The following is a 10,388-nucleotide window of genomic DNA, read 5'->3' on the forward strand; positions in this document are numbered from 1 at the left end:
ACAGAGCACAATTAATAACTCTGAGCAAAGCCAGACCTCACTGCCCGTGCTGCTCCAGCCACCGCACGTGCGTCCCTGCAGGGGCAGAGCCCAGCAGAGATGGTATCTGGCAGAGCAGGCCTGCGGAGGTGCTGCCCGTCCACCTCGTTTTCCTCAGTGGCTCCACTCACTGCTGGGCTGCCTTTTGCTCTAGCACAACCCCATGGATCCTATGTTGCACCTTATCGATAGCCCAGATGCTCCAGAAAAGCATTTTTTGGCTTTTTGGGGTATCCAGGCAGTGGCTGAGGAGGCAGACTCTGTGCTGGCACCAGCAGCAGGTCTGTGCACAGGGCAGCACATGTGTTCCAGCAGGAGAAGGGGTCACCCACAAGCAGCAGTGCTAGAAATTGCCTCCGTCCCATCTTCCCAGCCTGCTCTCCCTGTCGCAGTTTTACCAGCCCAGTGGCACTGGGAAGCCATGACACCCTACAAAACTTGGGGTGGCCCAGGAAGCCACTTTACCAGCCGGGCTGTGCTGGCTGGGGAATGGCTCTACATCTGGGCTAGCACCCAAGGGCACGCTGATCCCTGCAACAGGCAGAGCTGGGGCTTTAAACACCCACATCTCCCATATCAGAGCCAGTGCCAGCACCAGGGCCTGTGCTGGGCTGGCAGGGGACAAGAAGTATAGGGGTGCTGCTGCCTGCGCTGTGCAGCGCTGTGCCCCCACCCCCTGGGCCCTGCATGGCCACTTGAATGGATCTGGGGACACGGGTTGAGGATTTGCATGGTGAACCTCTGTGCAGGGAGGATTTGCACGAGGAGGGCAGGGTGCAGGAGGAGCACTGGAAGGGCATGAGCACCCAGGTCAGCATTTGCATATAGGTGCAGTAACATACAAGGGTGTGTGTGCATATATGTGTTTATGTGCATGCATGTGTGTGCATATGCTCCTGCTAAGCTAAATATGTGCCACCGGCCGTGCCTCTGCCACATTCACTGCTCCGTGTCCTGGTGTGTGCATGCATCGTATGAAGGTGTGGGTGTGCACAGAGGTGTGCACCGTTTCTGGCTGTTCTGCATGTCCTGCCCAGCCCGGATGGGGTGTGCCATGCCAGGGCACACACGGCTCTCCCGCAGGATGTGGCAGAAGCAGCTGGTTAACCTTTGCATCCCAGAGTTGTGTGGGCACCCCTAGACCCCAGCTTTCCTCCATGCCAGCTCTGTCGTGCCTGAAGGAGATACCTGGGCTGAGCAGGAGCTCCCTGCCCCAGGAAGGTCACCCTGTCCCAGCACTGCTGTGGGTACCCAGTCAGCTCACACAAGATCTGGGCTAAGAAGACTGAGGCTGCTTGTGCCCCTGTGTGTGGGCTAACGCTGGAGTTTGGGGTGTTGCTGAGCACCCTTAGTTCTCTCCAGCCTCCACAGCCTGTTTCTGGCCAAGGCAAGGACCAGGGCAGAGAGTGTACGGGACTGTCCTGGCTCTGTGCTGGTGTCCTGCACTCCTGGTGACAAGCTGTAGCTTCAGATACTGTCCCCAGGCAATGGGTCCATCCCACACACATCGTCCTCCCAACTCAAGTCCATGCAGAGAGGCAGCCCTGAGCTCAGCTGCCTCTGGGACAAGCTCATTTCTATTTGGCAAGCAGGGTGGAGGGGTGAGGTGAGTCCCAGATATGGAGATACATCCTGCCATGGGGAAACAGTGGGCAGCTCTGCCCACCCCCAGCCCATTCCTGGCCATGGGGAGCATCGGGCACAGGGTGGGTACAGCCTGGCATACCCCCCCACTGCACCAGGGTGAGGTGATGGGATTTTCCATTGCCCCAGGAAAGGGCTCTGAATCCCCAGCAGTGAAAGGGATAAGGAGGGCCCTGCTGAAGGTGCCAGGGGGGGAAACCCAGAGCTCGCACTAGTCCTGCATGTCAGAGTGCATCAGCCCTGTCCTCCCATGGGGCCTCCAGGGAAGCAGCGAGTGACGAGGCTCCCCAGTCCCAGACCAGCTGGTGGCCCTGGGGAGTGCATGGGCAGCCTGCCCGGGGTACGGATGTTGAGTGGAGTGCCAGGGCCACTGCTCCTGGCCCAGCTGTTGCTGGCTTCAGGAGCCCCGAGGCAGGATGTTCTGTTCTTGCTGCAATGCCTGGCTCAGCCCCCGTTTGCGCTGCTTCCTCAGAGCTGCTGCAGGAGGGGAGCTGCAGCCGCCGGGCTTTTTGCCCTCCTGGATGAGTGTCACCCTGGCTCCGGGCACCTAGTACCACAGATGTTGCCGACAAGGAAGTGGAGGAGCACTGGGGTGGAATGGGACTTTGGCCAGGCGCTGACTGAGCTGGCATCCCCTGGCTTTGGGGCTGAGGGAGCTGCGTAAGGGAGGTTCAAGGACCACCCTACTCCCCTACAGCCCTGTCCTTGCACTCCTGTAGGTGCTGTAGGTAAAGCTGAAACCTGGGAAGCTATGCTTGCCCCGTGGTGCTCCTCCAAATATGACATGATGTACTGGAGGAGATGCACCTGCAACTGCATCCAGGACGGGTTGGATGTCGGGTCAGTCATGCTCTGCCTGTATCCATCACCACTACCCTGGGACTAATCTGCACCAGACACTGTGTAGGGACCAGCATGCTGTTCCAGGACTTTGTAGCTATGGGGTGCCCTGGAGGTGCCAGGCTGGGGTCATATGGGGTAACAGACAGGAGGTCACAGTGGTTAACACCAGCAGGCTCCATTTCGGGTCAGGATCTGGAGCCAAGGACCAGAAACCAGCTTCTCTGCCCTAGTGCCAGGTATCCCCATCTGGGTAGGGTATGATGGATGTGGCAGGGGACAGCTGAGGCTGCCAGAGACCCACCACCCTGAGGCCCATTTTGGAGCAGCCTGGCTGGGTTTGGTCCCACTGTCAGTCCCACACTAGGGTTGGGCCAGCCTGGGGACGTGGCAGTTGCCACCTGCTCACACCCAGGCTGTAATCCACAGGCAGGAGGTGAGCAGCTGGCGGAGCATCCCTGACCTTCAGGTGGGATTAGTCCCCATGGGAACAGTGGGGAGCTGGCAGGTGAGGCCACGGCTCCCCCGGCAACTCCTGGGGACCAAGCAAGGCTGGCAGAGACGGGGGACTGAGCATGCCCTCATGACAAGGGCAGCCTGTAGCCAGGTCCAGGCAGGGCAAGTCCTGGATGGGTGGCAGGAGGTGAGTGTGTGCCCCTGGGAGCATCCTTGTCTTGGTGGGTCTTCAAGGATGCATCTCCAGAGCTGTGGCTGCCACAGGGCAGAGTGGGCACCCATGGTCCCACTGAGAGGAGGTGAGCAGCGTGGCCAGGGGTGCCTGTGGGGGCAGCGGGTATGCAGGTCTGGAGAGCCAGTCCCAGCAGGAAGACAGGTGGCTGGCTGAGGACCACAGGTACCTGAGGAGGGTTGAAGCTAGGGGGATGGTGCTGCATGGAAGACCACCTCAGCAGGCTGTTTGGAAGATCCAGCTGTGATTGGGCAAACATGGGTACCCCTTGCACTGCAAGTGGCAGCACGCTCCAGCACGTCCCTGCTCCAGCCATTGGCAAAGTTACATAGAGACCAGTCAGCATCTTGGTCCCCAGTTCCCATCCGGGTCCCTCTCCCACTGGCTGCTCACCCTGAGGCCTCATCCTTCCCTGAGTGCAGCTGGAGCTGGGGCAGGTATCCACCAAGCTCTGTCTCCGGGGGATCCTGAGTGCCTGGGACCTCTCTGGGCCCAGAGCGGCTGGCAGCCCACGCTGTGCGTGTGTGCCTGTGTGGGAGGTAATCCCGGCAACATCTGCCAGGCTGTTTGTGAGCCCGGGAGTTTCCGGCTGCGGGGAGGGGACACGGGGACACGTGCATGCAGGGCGGCTGGCGTGTGCCCCGCGGGGCTCCCTGAGCAAGGAGGCTCCTGCAGCTGGTGTGTGCCTGCACACGTGTGTCCTCCGTGGCCAGCAAGGCCCCGGGAGGGGACAAGTGGCACTGGGGACACCAGCGAGTCCCTCAGCTCTGGGATTTGGGGAACCCAGCAGGTGGAAGTGGGGGTTTTGGCTGGGTGTCACCAATCCTAGTGTGGCCATGTTCAGAGCAGCGCTGAAGGGGAGATGCTTGGGGAGTGAAGGGGGTTGCTTGCAACCTTGCTGAGGAGTATGATTTCCCAACAAAATGAGGCTGGGGGAGAAAAGGGAGGAAAAAAGAGCTGTGGGGCTGGGTGGGGGGAATGACACACTGCCCCTGATCTAATCAGCCAGACCCTGCAAATAAAAGCCACCTGTTTCAGCCCTGGCAGCAGGAAGCCGTCTCCAGAACAAACAGAGCACCAGGCAACTGGAAGAAAGACAAACAGGGGCTGGCACCAGCTCCATCTGCTCCTGCTCGGCCCAGCCCCTGGACTTCCAGCCCCTTGGGGTGATGGTGCAGCCCTCAGTGGGTTGGGGGCAAGGAAAGAGGGGCTAGTGGGTCTCAGAGGGGTTGGCCAGGGCTCAGTCAGCCAGATGTCAGCCAGATGCAGGACCACACACAGCTGTGCTGACCTAGTCAGCTAGCCCGGGTACTCATAACAGCGGTGGGAAAGACAATGTGCTGCTATGAGCCCCAGATGTGCCCCAGATGTGGCATCAGCATCAGGATGACCAAGCAGCACCTGCCTCACCTCCCATGCTGCTGCATTTCACCCTGCTCAGCTCCCCAAACTGCAAACTGTCTCAGCACCAATGCCTGCACAAGGCATGGGGTATAACCCCATGGCCAGGGACCACAGGGAGCATGGTCTGGGCTTGGCATGGAGCAACCTCATCCTCCCACCGTGCCCCTGGGCTGCAGCCACCCACGCTGTGCCTGGTGGCATGGAGAAACCTGATCTGTTTTGCTAGCGCAGGGAACAGGCTGAGCCGGCAGCGACGCGGAGCCCTTATTAAATTAGCCTATGCAGGAGGCCCTGGGCAAGCTCTCACTGACTCCCAGAGCCGATGGTAACAGCTGCCCTTGAGCAGAGTCGCTGCCTACCCCCGCACCAGCCTCCTCTTGCCCCTGTTCCCGGCCAGGCAGGTGACCCAGCTGCAGGGATGCTGGTAGGTGACAGGGACTGCCTGGAGGTGCTGGGAAATGTCCCCGGGAGCATCAGAACCCTGGGGTACAGTGGGGAAGGTCCCTGGGCATGGCCCCATGTGGACGACCTCCCCAACCCACATGTGGCAGTGGCTTCCACGTGGCTGCCCTGGATGTGCTGAGTGGCGGGTGAGACACATCCCAGCATGTGGGACACGGCTGAGAAGCAAGGATGGGGCACAGCCCGCACCTGGGGGGTGGGTTTCTTCCCTGTCCCCCCTTCCAGATGCTTTTATCCAAAGCGTTATATGGAGGTGACTGTTTGAGCTGCTTGCGTGCCCCTCATGGCACAGCACCAGTGCCCCATAGATCCTGTAGCACACCATGCAGTGCCTCACACACTCCGTATGCTCACCCTACAGCAGCCCACAGCATCCCACATATTCTGTGGTGCCTCACACTCTGGGGCTCTGCAATACACCCTGCAGTGCCCTGCACCCCATAGCCACAGTGCTCTTGCACCCCATAGCACCCTAAACTAGCCAGTGCCTTATGGCTCTGCTCACACAGCCTCAGTGAGGGGCAGCAGCAGCGTGGGGGGATGCTGGAGTGTGTTAGCTCTGCATCTTGCTCCACCTTCCCCCAGGTGTTGTGGCTGCCCAAACCTGTGCCCCAGAGCTTTGAGGAACGTTCCCAGGCCACCCTGAGCCAGCACCTCCTTAGCCAGCAAGCAGGACAGCATCACCAGGTCATGCCCCACACAGAGCTGATGCAACCCTGGGACTCAGAGGTAATTTGTGCATCTGAAAAAGAGGCCATAGCAGTGCCACAGCGTGCGACTGGTAGGGATGGAGACAGATGGGGACATACAGCTGGACGGGTGGGCAGAGGGTGGAATGGGTGAAGTGAAGCAGACAGAGGGAGGATGTGTGGGGAGCCAAGGGTGGATGGAGCCAGGCTGTGCCCTCTCCAGCCCCCATCGAGGTGAGGTTGGGGCTTGGGTGCTGCATCCCAGGGTCTGCTTATCCCCGTGCATCGCCTTCCTTCCCCGAGAAGCATCTCCATCCCTCCCCCCACCTTCTGCTCCCCCAGGCAGCTCGCAGGGGGTCTCCCCCCTCTGCTGCGAGCACCCAGGGCGTCGCAAGCTAAGGGTCACTTCCCCAGCGTCTGTCCCCGGTCAAGGCCTCCAATGTCTCTTCGGTGGAGCCAGCTCCAACCGCTGCCAGGCTGCACCCTCTGCTGGGACCTGCAGGCATCGGCGCATCCGAACCTCGGAGCAAAGCGGGAAACGCTGCCCGGCGCCCTGGTGAGCAGCGAGGGGGACATGGAGAGGACACACGGGTGTCCAGCCCCAGCCCCTCCCTGCTGTCACCCCTCCATCCCCAACTTTTGCTAAGAATGGGAAAGAGATGCCAGGCGTCCTAACACCACCCCCAGCTGTCCACACCGTGCCGTCCATCACCAGCACTGGTTGTGCTCTCTTGGGATGCTGAGCCCTTGCTCAGGACCCCCAGGATATTCCAGGTTTTCCTGGGAGGGTTTGGGGTGCTCTGGGCCAGCCCTTGCCCAGAGGCCAGCGTGGCTCCTGCCCCGCTGAAGGGGGGGGCCCCGAGACCTGGGATTTCACAGCTGAGCTGGGCGCTCCTTTTCAAACCTGTGTTGGTCTCATCCAGCCCAGGTCCTGGTGAGGGACACTGGGCGTGTCTGCATGGCACAGTGCAGTTCTAGGTAGGGCTGATCCTGCTGCCCAAGTGAAGGACAGAGCTGTGGCCCGGAGCAGGTGCCCTCCTGCTGTGCAAGGTGTCCCCTGCCTGGGCAGGAGGTGCATGGAGAGCATGGGGAGCCATTTGCCACATCAGAGGACATGCCCAGAGCATTGCAAGTGAGAAGCATGTAACTGGGGTCCATCAGTGCCTGGTCTGGAGCCAACACAGGGACCTCCGCAAGGTATTGCACATCTCCCAGAGAACGGACTGACCAAGCTGTGGCTGTGTCAAACACCTCCTCCACCCCTCTTGCTCACTCTGACCCTCTCCCATCCCCACACACACACAGCCCTGCTCGCACAGACTGAGTCCCTGCCCTGTCAGCTCGGGACGTGCAAGACAGAGCCTGGCCAGAGGAAGGACCTGCAGTGGCAGAGCCACAGCCAGAGGAGAAGATACAGGCCCAGGAAAGCCCCACTTCCCAGTGCGAGGGCATCAATCCCCCGCAGGTCCCAGCTGGCAAATCCCCACTTCACCCTGGCACCTCCTTCCCGCCAGCCTCAACCCTGGCAAAGGCTGTGGGTGCCCTGGGAAAGGCTGGGTCCCTAATCCGTGGGCCAAGCGGGGACATTGTCCGAGGGCAGAAAGGAAAGCGGCGCGTCAGGCCCTTTGCCCATTGTGCCCTGAGCCCCTGCGCAAACACAGCCCAGCACTTTCATTGTCAGCCCCGCGGGGCGCGGGGGGGGCCGGCCGCGGGGGGGGCCGCTCTCGCCACACTGCCTAACTGGAATGGACAGCCAGAGTCTGGGGTGGGTGCGCACCCCGTTCCCCCCCCAACCCCTGCCTGCTGACACAGCGCCCTGCCTGCCTGCACCATCGGCACTTCGGCACCCGCCTATAAAGGGCGAGGGGAGAAGCCGGCGCCGGCACCGCCACCTTCGCCTCTGTGCCCTGCCGACCAAGTAAGTACCAGGCTGTGAGCCCCCAAGCCCCCCCCACTGCACAGGCGCTGCCATGCTCCCTTTGACCCCCATACCAAGCCTTCCCCCTATCCCCCAAATGCACACTCTGGGGAAGGGCAAGCCAGGGGTTGCTGCGTTGCACTGCTGGGGTACCCTGTGTGGGCAGGAGGGATATTGGCACCCATCTTTGCAAAAGCTGGGCTGCTCTGCCCCAGGGCTGCACCCCACACCCATGTCTGAGTCAGGATCACTGCCACCTCCCCACTGGGTACAGTGCCACTGTACCTAGACGACCCCAGGAATCATCTCAGGGGGCTTGGGAGCAGAAAAACTGAGGCAGCCCCGGGTACATCACATGGAGAGACAGGGTATCACAAGTGCCCCCTGCAACTTGGGGATCAACGGATAGAGAACCCATAGCATTGAAGGGAGGGGAATGGGAAGTGTTCCCTGTGCCAGTCTGGGAGGGCAAGAGGCCAGCAGCATGGGATGTGCAAGGGCAACACTGCTGGCACCCCAGGCTTGGTGCCAGGCAGCAGAGAGGCTGGGGGCTGATGGTGGGCACCTGCCCAGGGTGATGCGTGGGGCTCTGCCAGCAGCCGAGCGACCCGCATGACCAGCAGCGAAGCCATGGACACCCTGGGGCAGTACAAGATCACGGTGTGGGAGGAAGAGAGCTTCCAGGGCAAGCGCTGCGAGTTCCTCATGGAGTGCCCCAGCATCATGGAGCGCGGCTTCCGCAAGATTCGCTCCATCAAGGTGGAGTCCGGCCCGTAAGTGCCCCGCCAGCCCCGTGAACCTGCTCCTCCCAGGGGACTGTTGGGAGCTGCCCAGGAGCCAGGACACCCGGGTCCTTCCTCAGCTCCAACACAGCCTCAACATGCGACCTCCTTCCCTGTGCTCCTTGTGTGGTGCCTCAGTTTCCCCATTGGCAAAGCAGTGAGACCCTGCTAAGCCAAGGCTTGGGTCGGAGGTGATGGTATAGCCCTGTGGAGAGGGGTCCCACTCTTAAATGGGATGTTTGCTGCTGGGAAGAGCCCTGACCTCCATGGCAGACTCAGACCCTGTTGGGATGTCTCCGTTTCCTGCGTGTCAGGGAGAAGCCGGCCCTGGGCTGAGCCTAGGGGCTGTGCTGCGCATCCCTGAGGGCTTTCCTCCTCTCCTCTCCAGCTGGGTGGGCTTCGAGTACCCCGAGTACCAGGGGCAGCAGTTTATCCTGGAGAAGGGTGACTATCCCCGGTGGGAGGCCTGGAGCGGGAACAGTGGCTACCGGACTGAGCACCTCCTCTCCTTCCGGCCCATCAAGTGTGCGGTGAGTTACGGGGACCCCACTGCAGGCAGAGCCACTCCTCGGCAGCCCTCCATGGAGGGAGAGCCAGGATAGAGGGTGGATGAGGGACAGACAGGAGGACAGGTTACGTGGGATTTGGGATGGAGGAGTGAGGTGTGCAGGTAGGTGCTGTGGGATGGAGGGACAGCTGCACCACTGGCTCCTGTCTCCCTGTAAGGATCCTGGGATGCTCCATAGGCTTAGAATTTAGCCTGAAACACCATCTCAGCTCCTTCTGCTTTTGTGTATTCTGGGGTCCCCAGGCCTTGTCCCCCATCCCAGCCTGGATACTCAGGCATAGGGTGAGCAGAGAGGAGCTGGCAGGACTGCAAGGATGCTTGGGATGCAGGGTCTGTCCCCCTCCCGCCTCTGGTGCCCAAGCCGTGCCCAGGCAGATGCAGCCTCTATCGCTCCATCTTGCAGAGACACTGGTGCTCGCAATAGCAGCACGTCTGCGCCTCCGAGCGGGGGGTCCCCCCCCAACTTTTAATAATCACCAGGCAGATATGCTTGGGCTTTAATAAAGGGGATGCGATAAGATCACTCCTTACTGGCAGGACTGCTCCTCGGTGCAGATAGATGTGTGTGGGGGCTGGGCATGGGGGACAGTACTGCATCACTCAGTGTCCCAGCAATTAACCCCTCGGTGCCCAGCACCTAGCAAAGCCCCGCAGATATGGGGGGACCACTCTCAGCTGCCTGTTTTGCCCTGTAATCCCTCTGCAGCCTTGGGGAGCACAAGGATGCTGAGGGCAGGAACCCATGTGGGTGCAGAGGATGTGGCTGCTGTCACCCTCCTGGTAGCTGTGCATGGGGACCACAGGGATGTGAGAGCAGCATCCTCTGAGCAGCCCTGGGGTATCTCAGTGAGGGGATACCAGCCTGAAGGGCATTCCCAGGTCCTGCACCAAAGCTGGACGTGGTCCTAGGACTCCCACTGTGCCCTGGCATTTGGCGCCCAATGCCACATCCCCTTATCCCTGCTACACTGTTCCTGCCCTCTCCCTCTACAGAACCACAATGACAGCAAAGTCATCCTCTACGAGGCGGAGAACTTCCAGGGCCACAAGTTCGAGCTGAGCGATGACTACCCCTCGCTGCAGGCCATGGGCTGGGGCAACAAGGAGGTGGCATCCATCAAAGTGAACGCTGGAGCGTGAGTCACACCAGTGGGGAGGGGAATGGTGGAGCCCGAGAGCAAAGGTTCTGTGAGCACCTCCTGCCTACATAGCCCCAGGGATGGAGAAGGGGGATCCCAAAACCAGTGGTTGCCTGCCTGCTCCCCTCCTCTTGAAAAATAGAAGCTGTGGGGTGTTTTCTGTCCCTCTCCTCCCAGGACAAACAGAAGGATGGGATGGGATGGGATGGGATGGG

The 10,388-nt window shown here is 60.9% G+C and overlaps 1 protein-coding gene across 1 annotated transcript; it reads left to right on the plus strand.

The window, feature by feature from the left end:
- Window positions 1-7,674: 7,674 nt before the first annotated feature.
- Window positions 7,675-10,174, plus strand: LOC104543083 (beta-crystallin A2). The gene is made up of 4 exons (XM_010187593.1): window positions 7,675-7,684; window positions 8,284-8,457; window positions 8,855-8,996; window positions 10,028-10,174. Exons 2-4 carry the CDS (start codon window positions 8,297-8,299, stop codon window positions 10,172-10,174), a joined length of 450 nt encoding a protein of 149 aa, XP_010185895.1. The 5' UTR covers window positions 7,675-7,684; window positions 8,284-8,296.
- Window positions 10,175-10,388: the final 214 nt, after the last annotated feature.

Source organism: Mesitornis unicolor, unplaced genomic scaffold, assembly GCF_000695765.1.
Source record: "Mesitornis unicolor isolate BGI_N332 unplaced genomic scaffold, ASM69576v1 scaffold44976, whole genome shotgun sequence".
In the NCBI taxonomy this organism is placed as follows: domain Eukaryota; kingdom Metazoa; phylum Chordata; class Aves; order Mesitornithiformes; family Mesitornithidae; genus Mesitornis; species Mesitornis unicolor.

Bases quoted from the DNA above. Each gene is read 5' to 3' on its own strand.
- LOC104543083 (XM_010187593.1), top strand. From the start codon at position 8,297: ATGACCAGCAGCGAAGCCATGGACACCCTGGGGCAGTACAAGATCACG. The intron at 8,458-8,854 runs GTAAGTGCCCCG...TCTCCTCTCCAG, and splicing joins ATCAAGGTGGAGTCCGGCCC to CTGGGTGGGCTTCGAGTACC. The intron at 8,997-10,027 runs GTGAGTTACGGG...CTCCCTCTACAG, and splicing joins TCCGGCCCATCAAGTGTGCG to AACCACAATGACAGCAAAGT.